This window comes from Bidens hawaiensis, unplaced genomic scaffold (assembly GCF_021521415.1).
Source record: "Bidens hawaiensis isolate Kalapana, Puna unplaced genomic scaffold, B.hawaiensis_p1.1 tig00032356_1, whole genome shotgun sequence".
Lineage (NCBI taxonomy): Eukaryota > Viridiplantae > Streptophyta > Magnoliopsida > Asterales > Asteraceae > Bidens > Bidens hawaiensis.
The window spans coordinates 46641-61543 of NW_027495492.1; the positions used below are offsets into that span (position 1 = coordinate 46641).

General features: G+C 43.5%; 1 protein-coding gene across 1 annotated transcript; it reads left to right on the forward strand.

The window, feature by feature from the left end:
* Positions 1 to 11952: 11952 nt before the first annotated feature.
* On the forward strand, positions 11953 to 14682 carry LOC143583305 (small ribosomal subunit protein eS4x). Its single transcript, XM_077065643.1, has 5 exons — positions 11953 to 12006; positions 13059 to 13136; positions 13238 to 13418; positions 13905 to 14002; positions 14126 to 14682. The coding sequence occupies exons 1-5, from the start codon at positions 12004 to 12006 to the stop codon at positions 14555 to 14557; spliced, it is 792 nt and encodes a 263-aa protein (XP_076921758.1). The 5' UTR covers positions 11953 to 12003; the 3' UTR covers positions 14558 to 14682.
* Positions 14683 to 14903: the final 221 nt, after the last annotated feature.

Below are 14903 nucleotides of genomic sequence, written 5' to 3' on the forward strand. Positions count from 1 at the left end.
CGCCTCGTCAACGGTGATGTACAGGCAGTTCAAGCTAGATGACGAAGACAAGGAACGCCTGGAAACGATCTACGCCTCGATGGAAGGGTTCGACGGCAGCACAAACACCCCCTGGGTATCCTATCTTTCCCCGTCACTCTTACGGATGGGAATCACTCACGCACAGAAGACGTGGATTTTGTCGTGATGAGGAAGCCACACCACACATACGACATTCTCTTCGGAAGAGACGGGATGTCAAGATTCAACGCCGTGGTATCTTCAGTCCACGGCATGATGGGATGGCCAACAGCTGAGGGTGTAGCGATGATCACCGGCATTCCCCAGGTATGCATCGCATCTGTCTCATCTAAACCCAAACCAAAGATGGCTAAACCAACCATCACCGAACCGGAAAGATGGGCCTTCAACGGCAAATACCCTGACCAAGCAGTTTCCATTGGCCCAACAGTTGTTGATCCCATACGCACCTTACTCAAACGCTTATTACAGAAAAACGCTGACATCTTCGCGTGGACACCAGCTGACATGACTGGTGTACCCCGAAGTAAGGCAGAGCATAAGCTCAAGTGCGATCCGGCTGTTACGCCAGTCGTACAAAAGCGCAGAGTAATGGGGCCAGAACAAACTAACGCGTGTAGAACCCAAGTCAAGGAACTCCTTGACGCAGGCATCGTACGCGTTAGCAGATATCAAACATGGGTTGCAAATCCCGTTATGGTACCGAAGAATAACAAACAATGGCGCATGTGCATAGATTTCAAGGACTTGAACAAAGCATGCCCCAAAGATTGTTATCCGTTACCCGAAATTGATCTTAAGGTGGATTCGTTAGCACCGTTTCGCCTTAAATGCTTCCTGGATGCGTATAAGGGGTACCATCAAATCCACATGGCCGTTGATGATCAGGACAAAACCGCTTTTCGGACGCCCGATGGCACATTTTGTTACCAAATGATGCCATTCGGACTTAAGAATGCCGGGTCCACATACCAACGCCTGATGGACAACCAGTTTCATACCCAAATTGGGAGGAACTTGGAAGTCTACATGGATGACTTGGTCATCAAAAGCCCTGACGCAGAAGCGATGTTGAAAGACATCGAAGAAACTTTCAACACGCTTAGGAAGATAAACATGAAACTCAACCCGGGCAAGTGTGCCTTTGGAATGGAAGAAGGGAAGTTCTTGGGGGTCATCGTCACTAAAGATGGCTTCAGAGCGAACCCTGAAAAGGTCGAAGCCATTATCAAAATGGAATCACCTACTACCATCAAACAGGCTCAGACACTGAATGGATGACTAGTGGCACTTAATCGCTTTTTGGCAAACCACGCGGATAAGTCGTTTCCTTTCGTGTCAACGTTGAGGAACTGTTTAAAGAAAACGCACTTCCGCTGGACACAAGAAGCGGAAGCAGCTTTTCAGGAGATTCGGTCACGCTTGATCGAACTCCCAACGCTCACAGCACCAAAAGCGGGAGAGGAGTTAATCCTATACCTTTCCGCAACAGATAGAGAAACCGGGGCAGTCCTGCTAGTAGAGCGAAAAGGCATCCAGATGCCAATCTATTATGTCAGCCGTATCCTAACAGACGTAGAAACCCGGTACTCTACCCTCGAAAAATTAGTCTTAGCACTTATAAACGCTTCACGCAGGTTAAGACGATATTTCCAGGGCCACCCAATCACCATTCTCTCCAACTTCAAACTTGCAAACGTTCTACGCAAACCCGAGTTATCGGGACGCCTAGCCAAATGAGCAATTGAGTTGGGGGAATACGCGATAAGGTATAAGCCAAGACCAGCCATAAAAGGCCAGGTTTTGGCCGACTTTATTGCGGAAGTGCCTGCATCGCGGGAAAAAGAGTGCCAGGAAGAGGCTCAACCCTCTCCAGCACAGGACATCAATGATGTCTGGCGACTCTACACTGATGGAGCAGACAGTAACGAGGGTTCAGGCGCTGGGCTGAAACTAACCAACCCAACAGGCCAAGAATACACTTACGCTATTCGACTGGATTTTCCAAGTACGAATAACGAAGCCGAGTATGAAGCATTCTTGGCCGGGCTGAGAATTGCGTGTAAGATGGGAGTGAAACACTTGGAAGCCCACGTGGATTCCATGTTAGTAGCCAATCAAATCAACGGGACGTACACGGCCGTAAACGACACAATGGCCCTGTACCTCGCACAAGCAAAAACCCTTATGCGCGATTTTAACGATTGCAAAGTCATACACGTCAAGCGTAGTGAAAACAAATCTGCGGATGCGTTAAGCAAGCTTGCATCATTGGCCTTCACCCACTTGGGAAAGGACATCCGCATTGAACTCCTCGAGGCACCTTCGGTCCCGCACAAGGAAATTTGTGTCATCCAAACTGGCACAAAAACGTGGATGACACCAATAATAAAATACCTTGCGGCAGGTACACTACCAGAGTCAAAAACACAGGCAAGAAAACTACGCTGTAAAGCACTGAATTATCAACTCATCGATGACATCCTTTACAGACGTAACTTTCTTGGCCCACTCTTAAGATGCGTGGACAACCAAGATGCTGACTACCTCCTAAGGGAAGTACACGAAGGTATCTGTGGAGTACACGCAGGTCCACGCGCTGTTGTAGCTAAGCTAAATAACGCGGGATACTTTTGGCCGGGAATGCATACGGATGCGCTGGCATACATCAGAAAATGCAGGTCTTGTCAGCTCTACGCACCCAACACGCACCGCCCGAAGAATGAACTTGTTCCAGTCACCTCTTTATGGCCATTTCAGAAGTGGGCCATTGATGTGACAGGCTCATTTCCTACAGCAGCAAGAAATGTTCAGTTCTTAGTGGTAGCCATCGACTACTTCACCAAGTGGATAGAAGCAAAACCCTTAGCCCAAACAACCGCGAAACATATCAAAAAATTTATTTGGGAATTTATTATTTGTCGTTTTGGACTTCCACAGAATTTGGTGAGCGATAACGGCACCAACTTTGCTGACAAGAAGCTACAAAAGTGGCTGGAAGAACTTCAAATCACCCACACTTTTACCTCAGTGGCGCACCCGCAGGGTAATGGTGAGGTAGAAAGAGCAAATAAGAGCATCGTTGAAGGCATAAAGAAAAGACTCTTGGAACACAGGTCCGGTTGGGTGGACGAGCTTCCGCACGTCCTTTGGGCAAACAGAACGCTGAAAAAGGCCAGTACGGGAGAAACCCCGTTCAGTCTCACTTATGGCACTGAAGCCATGATCCCGGTCGAAATTGGTTTACCCTCACCAAGGGTCTTGATTCAGCCAGAAGACAATGATGCGGAAAGACGGTTAGACCTTATGCTAACCGAGGAACGCAGAGACTTAGCCGCAGTGCGTGAAGAGAACTACAAGCGACAAATGCAAAAGTACTACAACACACGGGTAAAACTCTGCAACTTCAATATAGGAGACTACATACTGCGTAACAACGAGGCTTCGAACCAACAACGCCCAGGAAAACTGGCCCCGGTTTGGGAAGGGCCATACATTATCAAAGAAGTTCTGGGAAAGGGCGCGTACCGGCTCGAAAGGCTCGATGGCACTCCCATCCCAAGAACATGGAATGGAGCTCAATTACGCAAATGTTATATGTAGATCAATTCCAAACTTGTAAAGAAAAGGCCTAGAGCCACTTCTAATGGAAATGATTCTCCTTTCACAATGTGTTGATAGCCTTACCTTTATACTTATGAACTTCCCACACTGATGTGCCGGTATTCACCGCATAAATATGGGAAGAAGTAAGTCGTTACGTGTGGAAGGCGGCAAAACCCGCATAAACACAAAACGGTAAAAATTTCAAAAGTTTTAAGGAAAACCTACACGCAGGTCAGATGTAAGTAAAGTTTAGCCATCCTAAGTGCAAGTGACGGTCTTACCCGCACAATCACGAACAAGGAGGCAAAACTTCAACCTATTATCTACCACGTTCAAAGGTTAACTTATTCTGAACACTTTGGAAATTTCAAAGGAAAATATGAGGAAAACTTCCACGCAGGTCAGATATAAGTAAAGTTAAGCCATCCTACTAAGTGTAAGTGACGGTCATACCCGCACAATCATGAAAGAGGAAGCGAAACAAACTTATAATTTGCCACGTTAAAAAGTTAACTTATCTAAGTACTATAGAAATTGCCAAGTTAAATCAAAACATGCGTAAAATAAACAAGGAAAGGAATTAACACAATCTTTATTCCATCAGAATTCAAATATTACAAAGATTGCTGGGTGCATACCCGCATACAAAAGAAGCTATACAAAAAAAACAAAAATCTACGCTAATGGTGGAAAGGGATCTTCAGGATCATGCTTCAGGACCACTTCCACTTGGACCCGCACCATCAGTAGAGCGTGGCGGTTCAAGGAAAGCTTTAAGAATAGCTAGCCCATCATCAGCAGCAGCGACTTCGTTTACCTTCTCCACCACCGGATGCGGGAAGGCGGCATACTGATTCACTGCTTGGTCATAAACAGCTTCAGTATCCACATCATACAAAGGGAAGTTGGAAGGCGGGATGCCTTTCTCAACAAACCCTAGACCAAGCAGGAAGCCGGCCTTTTCCCCATCCTCATGAGAAGCGTTGAGGGCTGTGCTCATAGCATCGTCATAAGACGTCTCTGTGAAGACCCGATGCACAACCTACAAAAAAGAAAAAAATACAAGTATCAAAACCTTTTCTATTTACAAAGAAAAGCGTAAAGACATTATGAAGTTAAACTTACCTGAGACAACGCTTCTCGAAGAAGCCATTCCTTGGAGGGCGGCTTGAGCTTGGTTACGGGCACGTTCGGCTTCACTTTGGTTGAGGTTGGCAAGCAACACTTCTTTAGCCGCAGCCTCTTCAACGCCCTTTAGCTTCCGCTCAGTCTGGTCAAGCACCCCCCTCTGGTCCAGGATCTCTTGAAGCTTCTTCGCGTCTTCCATCGCCAAGGCATCATGAGCCTGTTGGAGCGCCTCTAGTTTAGCTTTAAGTTCCTCATTCTCGAGGCGTAGAGGCTCAGCAACAGCTTCAGCCTTGGTGGCCCTTTCAGTTGCGTTTCTAGCAGTTTCCTTAGCCAGCCGAAGCTGTTCGTTAACAGCTTGGGCAGCCTTGGAACGGGCCTCGAGACGGGCCTGAACTTCAACTTCAAGGGCCTTGAACGCCTTCTCTTTCTCCGCAGCAGCCGCGGAGAGCCTCCTATTCTCCTCCCGGACAGCCCGCGCCTGAGCTACTTCTTGGATTCGAGCTGCTTTTAACTTGTCGTTTTCACGACAAAGCAGCTCGACGCGCGGCTGCATCCGGGCCAGGAGAACCCGAAGCTCATTGGTTAGCCTACCCTCCTGGTAGCTAGCCATGGCTTCCCCCAACGCACCACTGGGAGCTGCGTGACGAGCCCACTCCACGCATTCCACAGGTGTGCGAAGGGTTGTTCCTCGGCGGATGTTCCATCGCGGAACATACACTTCATTGGAATCCGACACTGCAAATAACAAAAAGCAGTTAGGAAAAGATGATATAAAAAAAAAAAAGAGGAGACCAAAAGAACCCTACGCACCTGTAGGGTCAATAACAGACCGATAGCCGCCAAACCCATCACCTGAACCCAAGGGAAATCCGTCCAAGAGGTCAGGTAGATGGGAAGGAGGCAGAGGTTGGCGAGATGCCCCATGCATACCTGAAGGATCGGCCGTCGTCGCCGATGACGGATGAGGCATGGTGAAGGCCGCCGTGGTCGCCGCTGCGGAGTCCGCAGCAAAATTAACCGCCGGCTCAGTGAAAGATGCGGTAAATATGGCACTGACAGCCGGCGGTGATGTCATCACAGCTGGAACAGTTGGCTCAACGGAGTGAGCAACTGAACCAGCGGAAGCAGGCGCAGGCGCAGCCGCCTGGATCGTCGCCTCAGGTAGGCTGACCAAGCCTACTGTCATGGGTCCGGAGGTGCTCCTCCCCGCTTCACCCTGGAATGCGGTAGCATCCACCCCTGCACAAAGAAGAAAAGTATTAATGATGGAATGCTATGAAGTTAAAAATAAAGTTTGTACTTACGGGTTTTCTTGAGCCTGAAAGTGCGGACAGGCGGGGATGAACCCGATGGAGCCGGCCTCTTCACGCCGCTCACCGTTGTCTCCTCGGGCTCTCCGGAGGTGACAGTCGTCGCAGCCTCCGGAGCAGTGGTATTATCACCACCGGGGTTCCCCGCCACCTCCTCGCTCTCGGTCTCTGAATCAGACCGAGGCAACGGATCGGCAGTGGAGGCCTTCGCCTTTCCCTTCCCGCCGGCAGCCTTCTTCTTCCGCACCAACGGAGGACCATATGCGGATTCCTCATCAGAACACAGGATTAGAGGAATTCCAGCAGAGGTTTCAACATTGAGGGGTCGAGGGTTGAATAACGCCTTACCTGGCCGCCTGGCGCTCAGGATCTCGTGGCCTGGCGGGTAGACCTCCACAAACCGATCCGCCATCTGTGCAAGGATGGGCAACTCGTTCTCATCTAGAGCACGAGTACCCATCCGAGCGGGACTATCAGCCTCCCGCGGATACAGGAGAGACTGCAAGTCGTTCCCCTCTGAAATAAAAGAACAGTTAGAAGACAAACATATATAAACAAAGAAGACAGATCGTACCGTAAGGGACAGAATTCAAACCGTGTTCAAGGACGATCGGAATCTTTTGCGCATCCGCATCCTTCCACACCCGGCTCATCCCGAGCATTACCATCCCGGACTCCGCAAAGCGGTAAACCGGAGATTGGACTCGGGATATCTTCGAGAACCATTCCGCCTCCTGGTAGTTGGAGGCGTGAAGGCTGGGGAGTGCTTGCCCATTCTTGAACTTCATGGCAAGGGGGATGGCGCGAGCGGAGATGAAAAAGAACTCCCGCTTCCATGAACGAAGACTGCGCTCGGTTGCGCAAATCTTCAAACCCTTGATCCGGGTTATCAGAGTATACCACCCTTGGATGCACCTCCAAGAGTAGAAGGTCATCAGGCGGTCGACGAAGGGCTCAACGCCCAGAATCCGGCACACCCACTCGAAGTGGCGAATCTTCGCGATCGCCATCGGATGCACCTCGGTCAGGTGCACACCGTGCCTCTCCAGGACACGGTACACAAACTTTGTCAATGGGAACCTAAGATTCCCATAGACAAAGAATGCAGTATATACCCCGATCTTGCCTCTGGGGGCATCATACACCGTCTGATGAGGTTCAGGAAACTCAGGCTCGAGAGACTCGAGCATGAACTTCCTGACGATGTACTGATATAGATCGACAGGCAGAGCACACTGGCACTCGCCAGCAGTACTCTTGTCATCGGCGTACACCCCAGCCTCCTGGGCTGTAGCCTCAAGATCGTGAGAAGACATCTTGCAGATATGAAAGAAGAAAACGATTTCAAGAGAATGCTCGACTGAAAAGGTGAGTATTCACCGGAAATCGTTTTGAAGATGAAAAGAAAAGTGAAAGTGTGGATTACAAAGAACCCTCTCCCCCTTTATATACTAATCGCAATTAATGCGATGAATTTAATGCGGAAGAGAGAGAAATCGAAGGTGCAATGAAACTATGACACGTGGCAAAAAGTAAGCTGGCAACAGCTGTTGAAAGGACGCGTACCATTAATTTCGCGGCCACGCGCCCGAAAAATCGCGCCCACGCGCCTGAAAAAGCGTCTGGAATGACCAGGTACTGTCACGTCACCATAACTTCCTGCACGTCCTGACACAGTCAGAAGAAACCGTCGCACGACGTTTCAGCAGTTTGGACTGTTCTTATCCTTTCACCAACTCTTCGAATTTCAAAAAAATTCAAAAAGATTCAAAAGTAAGCGGGAAAATACCCCTTACCTTGGCAACCAAGTAACCATAAGACGGGTGCGGGTACAGTGTCAAGGCAAAACCCTTCACATACTTAGCACCCGCAGGGAATTGACGCCAGGAATACCTTGGAAGTAAAGTAACCGTAAGACGATTGCGGGTACAGTGTCAAGGCAAAACCCTTCACATACTTAGCACTCTGCAGGGAATTCAAACCAAGAAGGATCTTCTGGGCCATGCTTGCGGAAACGGGAATAACATCCCCGCATGACGGGAACGTCGAGAACTATATTGTTTGAAACTCCAAGATTGAATTGGTGGTTTTATCATAATTGATCACTATGTTGAAAACTACCAAAACCCCATGGAGAATCCACACAAGTGGGACTCAACGCTCCTGACTTGCGAGGAGGTTACAGACCTACCCGCTTCATACCCAAAGATCAAGCAGAAAAGTCGGGAATTTCTGCGTGACATCAGGAAAACCGCGGGAAGAATCCCCACGGAAAACCTTAAAACTAAAAACCCTTGTCAAAACCCCTTGCTAGTTCAAAAGTTCACCTCACTTATTAATAATTCATGAGAAGAACATTGGACTGGGGGGACTTGAAGAGGTAGGTCCCAGCAGAGCCCAGTTGGACCCGCAAGACTCACCTTGAACAGGGACGTCTGCGCAACGACCAACTGCTTCCGCAGGACCCACCATGCTCAGAGAAAACCTTACGCGCAGTACGCCAGCTGTACCCGCAGGGAAAGCCTCCCAATGGTGAAGTACCCCGCTTGTTCCCGCAGTTGCGGATACAAGCCATCAGGGAAGGCTACCCGCACCGACAGCAAGGCTACACGCACAAGGTACTAGCTACTTCAGTAGTCACATGAAGGAATGAGCAAGGCGGGAATACTCCCGCCTAAATGAGCCAGTCCGTATGCTTCTGGAAGATCTTTTGTACTATACCTACTAAGGTATGGGCAGAACAGACGATCTGACCAGAACAACCCATGAACCAATCACAGGGTGACAGCTCACCGACAACAGTACGAGGAGGAGCACCCTCTAGTACTGTTTGTCACTATTAGCCGCTGCCTACTCACCAACCCTTACTATGGGACGTGCGGAGCCTACAGTTGGCGGAACAGTGCATAGCCGGCAGTAAATGAACAGTGTACAGCCGACTTTGTTACTGTCGGCCTTAGTCTATCCACCAACCAGCATGGCCTGTGCGTAGTCCACTGTTGGTAGAACAGGAATACTATTCAGCCGGCTGTACCTTCTAGGAAACCTACCTTCGGCTATAAATACTCCAACACCTTGGAATGGTAAGGACATCATCTGATATCTCATCTTATGTTATCTTATCTAGCAATCTCTTAATATATACTTATATTCAGAGCAATCTAGTCTGATTCTCACGTCGGAGGGTGGTCACAAGGAGGAACCCCCCTTCTCAGTGACGAGCTTACGGTGTCTGTTTTGCAGGTCACCTGAAGAACAACCTTCTCTGCTGGACCTCATCCTCGTGGGAAACATTACTTAACCCCCAGATTATCCGTAATCTGCCCTGGGTCACTTAGTGTTTCTTCACATACCCACTCTCACTAGGTTTTGTTATTGATAAGGTTTTACAACTCTATCGTCCTATATCTCCAACACTAAATTTTGATACCAGATCTTGGTTGCTTGTCAACACAGTTCCCTCCTCGTCCATCATGCCTCTTGAAGTTATCGACATGATATAACTCTTGCTTTTGCATTCATTGCTCATGTCATCATAGCTCAATTGTCATGTCTAGCTTGTAGTTGCCGCTTTGGCCTTAAATAATATGTAGCTGTTGTTTGTTGTCGCAAACTTTTCTTTTGTTTCATATGTTTTTTTTTCTCACAATCATAATACTCATCTTTAACCAAGGTTGCAAAAGTCGTTAGGCATGCCGACTAGGGAGTAGGGTGTACTTAGAGTACATGGAGTCCTCGAAGAGTGCTCGAACTTGGTAAATATAAAAAAAATTATTTTTTGAATATTATATATATATATATTTATATATCAAATATCATAAGTTTACTAATATTCATAACAAAATAAGTTAATATCAATATAAATAAGAAATACATTTTTAAATAATAAAATATTCTAAAAATTGCTAATTATTAATTATAAATGATAATGGTTTTTTAATTTTAGAGAAATACGAATTATGTTTTATTTTTTTAGTTAAAATTGGCCCAAGTTCACCGATAAAACGTGATTCTGGCTGAGATTGACCACCTTTGATCGATTCTTAATGACTAGACGGAGTTAAAGAAATTCGCCTAGATGATACACCTTGTAGCGAGTACTTGGTCTTATAAACATATTGGTCTTATAAACATATATACTTTTACAACATTGGTTTTTAACATATAGTTTCCTCCCATTATAAGTATCGGATAAGATATACATTAGAAAGTTTACTATAGTTATCTATACCATGGTAAATATAGAAATGTATATTGCAAGAAGATAGGTTGTATAGCTGAATTGAAAAGTATTTAGGTAGCGTTTGATATGCAGGAATAACAGTAGGAATGGAATGGTTCATCATGTGGGAATGAAAAAAGTGGTGTTTGGTTGCTCAATGGAATGGAATCATCTATTACACATGGAATTCCATTCCATCAAAACCATTCCTTCCCACCCCCCTTTTTTTTTCATTTCATTCCTCCTTCACCCTACTTTCTTAACAACACCACCACCAAACAACACCCCCACCACTACTATCGGCACCACCACCAACTCCGTCGACACCACCACCACCGTTGCCACCACCATCGCCACCGCCACCACCATTTTCGTCGTCGGAGCTACCACCGTTGCCATTTTAAGTTTTTTTTTTCTGGTTTGGGGTTAAAAAATATAGGAGTGTTTTTACTATTTCTATTTCATTTCTACAATTTTTTTGGATATCAAACAATAAAAATTAATAATTGATTTCATTCCCATAGGTTAACCAAACAAGAAAAAGAAATGGTAATGATTCATTTTATTCTCTTGTTCATTCCATTCCTTTTCTCATTCCATTCCCTCTTCATTCCATTACCTCCAACCAAACATACCCTAAACTTACCAACTAAAGTGAGCCGGCAGCTTCAAATTCTTGCAAGTACGAAGTTTTAAAAATTTTTAGATAGAAAAGTTTGATGTTCAAATAAAAGAAAAAAGATAAATTTAAAATACTACATCAGAACAATTTGTTTTGGGTCATGAGACAGGTGTTTTAATGGTAGAGGCAAAACATCTGAAACATCTAAGAATCCTAGGTTAAAATCCAAAGAAGTAAGAAATTTACGGTTAAAAGAAAAAGAGTTAGTGAAAGTTTCAAGCAACTAATTAATTTAAAAAGCCACAACGTGGTAAATGGGGTTTTTTTCATAACCAGGTCTAGTTTTTTACTGGTTATGCCGGGTTTTTATCGGGTGTTTTGACGAGGTGGAGGTTGAACCGGTTTCAGGTACGGTTTCTCTCAGAACTGAAACCTGATTTGTACTCACGAGTCAGTTATACCAGTGTTGTAACCAGGTTGTATGCCAATCTCTAGCCACATCCAATTAAAGTTGCACAAATCAGGTTTTTCTAATACCCATTTCCCGGATACGAAACCGGATTCAAGTAACACCGGGTATTGGAAAATCGGATATTGATCGTACCCAGGTTGGGTTTGGGTTTGAATATTTACTCTAAAAATCGTAACCCATGTTCCTTGTTTGGGCTGTGTTTAGAACCGAGTATTGAAAAAACTTATTTCTGACTTCCAGGTATTGAAAAAACCTTATTTTCAGGTTTTCCGGGTATATATTGGCTTTTTTAAGGGGCTACACTTTTTTGGGTAGTTTCGGGTATAGATTGGGTATTTAAAAAACCCAGTTTCAGCTATTGGAAAATACCAAGTACAAATCGGGCCTGTATCTGAGAACATGTTTTGATACTAAAATGCGTACCATATCCGTATATATACACACACAAATATACAATTAAAGCCCAACTAGAGTAACCAGCCCACTTAATAATAACAAGAAGAGGCCCAGGTTTCCGAAGTATATAATCAATGAATCTAGGGTTTACAATACAAATCTGACAGCTGCTTAAGAAGAAGACTGCAGTGGTGCGGCTGTAATCAATAACAATTTCACCGCAAGCATGGTACAAATTCTGTGCTTAATCTCGTATTGAAGCTTATATTGGATGTTAGATTTATTTATGTATTTATTGCTGATACATTGAAACCCTAGCTTAGTTGAATTTGATTTGTGTTTAGCGTTTGGATGTTTATATGATCTAATATCTTTGTGATTTGATTTCAAATAAGTTTTTTTTAATTTTATTTTTTTATGAATCTGTATGCTTTATTATGTTAATTTGTTAATACATGTGTTTTTTTTATGTGACAGCATTTTTTTTAAAAATTTGGCTGAAATTGTTTGAAGAATGTGTTTATTTATGTGACTGCATTTGTGTTTATTGGTTTTGTGTTGCTTAGCTATAAATTAAAGATTTATTGTCATGGACATTGTGAAACATGTGTATAAAATTTGATTTGTGTTTAATGCTTAGCTATTTTTTTTGCTGTATATGTTATTTGATTTGAATCTGCTACTTTTTTTGTTTAATTTTGATGTTTATGTTAATTTGTTCATTAATATGTGTTTGTTTATTTATGTGACAGTATTTGTTAATAATTGAGCTGAATTTGTTTGATTAATGTGATTTATTTTAATTGATTGTTGTCTCTCAGCAGTTTTTTAGAAGTTGTTTTTGATTTTTTTGTTTTCTAGGGAGGTTTTGTGTTGTTTCTAGCTTTAAATTTATGGTTAATTGTATTGACAGAATGAAACAAGTATAAAAATTTTGATATTTTGTTATGAAGAAAGTTAGGGTTTTGCTAGTGAAGTGGCTTGAATTAGTGAAAGACAAATCAAGTTTACAAATGCTTGTTTTTTGAATTAGTTGCTTTTTTGTATGTAGCAATGAACTTTTACTTAAGAATGACTGAAATAACTAACAAAGTTTACTGTGTCAATGGCTTGTTATTTCAAGAAACACATAAAGAGGTTCAACTTCGATATGTGTTGCGTTTTGTTTGCGGGATTTTTGGTATTTGTATAAGCAGTTTGATGCTTTGTTTTTCAAGATATACAGCAATGAACTTTTACTTGGGCAATGACATAACTAACGCTATTTTCAATTTATTAAAGGCTCGTGGACTCAAGAAACATTTGAAGAGGCTCAATGCTCCGAAGCATTGGATGCTTGACAAACTTGGTGGTGCTTTTGTAAGTAAACTTTTATACCTTTTACATTTCTTTTGTTTAATTCGCTTTGTTATCTAGTTTTTACATTTTTCATAATCTAATTCGAAATTTTTGTTTTACAGGCTCCCAAACCATCATCTGGTCCCCACAAGTCTAGAGAATGCCTTCCATTGATCCTTATTTTAAGGAACAGGTTGAAGTATGCTTTGACATACCGTGAGGTTCAATCTATCTTGATGCAACGTCATGTTCTTGTTGACAACAAGGTTAGGACTGACAAGACTTACCCTGCTGGATTCATGGGTTAGTTCACTCACCATTTTTGCATTTGTTGTTTATGCTTCATAAAAGTGTAGTTTTTTTAGCGTGTACGATTTTATGCAACTAAAACTGAGCTTTTAGCTAGTTGCTAGACGAAAATACGAGATACAATACACCTTTATCGACTTGGAACGTTTATAAAATCATAGTTCCACATGAATTTTTTTCACTTAAAACATGTTTTTACCTACTAAAACTAGATTGATTTTAACGAGTTTTTGCGTAATATTTGTTTTGTGAGTATCCCAAATCGATTAAGATGTGTTTATTTAGTTCTGTGCTTTAGCTCCTTGCTAAAGGCTCGGCTTTTGGTTATATAAAATTTTGTGGTCATTTAAACAAAAAGTACGGTTAATTGAATATTTTTTGTATGTGAACTACATTATCGTTTCAGTTTAATTAGCTTCCTTTATTGGAAAAGCTTATCTTAAATTTTCTGATTGTTGTGTTGGCTTATGATTGGATCAGATGTTGTTTCTATCCCCAAAACCAATGAAAGCTTCCGTCTTCTTTATGACACAAAAGGTAGATTCAGGTTGCACTCAATCAGAGACGAGGAGTCTAAGGTTTGTATTATTATTCTGAAAATATTTTATCAGTTGAGTTCAGTTTTTTTTGTCAATTTTTGGTTTTAATTTTGATAATTTGAGATGCGGTCTAATTGTTTTCTTTGTTTATTTAAAATGCAGTTTAAGTTGTGCAAGGTTCGATCTGTCCAATTCGGGTCAAAGGGCATTCCATACATCAACACTTATGATGGTCGAACCATTCGTTACCCTGACCCACTCATCAAAGCCAACGACACCATCAAGCTCGATCTAGAGTCAAACAAGATTGTTGATTTTATCAAGTTTGATGTTGGAAACGTTGTGATGGTCACCGGTGGAAGGAACACAGGCCGTGTTGGAATCCTCAAGAACCGAGAAAAGCATAAGGGCAGCTTTGAAACCGTTCACATTCAAGATGCAACAGGCCATGAGTTTGCAACCCGTTTGGGTAATGTTTTTACCATCGGAAAGGGGTCAAAACCGTGGGTGTCTTTACCTAAGGGCAAGGGTATCAAGCTGACCATCATTGAAGAAGCTAGAAAGAGACAGGCTGCCCAAGAAGCTGCCGCTTAGGTTGTCTTTTGTTATAGGGATTGTGGTTTCTTGTTTTTGTTTAAGGTTGTTTTGGAGTATTAACGGCTTTTGTTATGGTACAATTTTGGACTTGTGTTTTGATTTCAGTTGATTTGTTATGAAACGTTTAACTTTTTGCCTTAAGTTTGTGTTAAAACAAGTTTATATTTGATTGCTTCATGTTCTAGGAACCGGAACCCGGTAGGAACTGGTACCGGGTATGGTTAAAAAAGTCAAAATCAAGTCCGGGTAGAAGCTGGTTCTCGGTAGGAACCGGTTCCGGGTATAGTCGGGTTTTGACCAGCTTCACCGGTTTTTTTTGGGTTTTGGGTAAGGTTGGATCTGG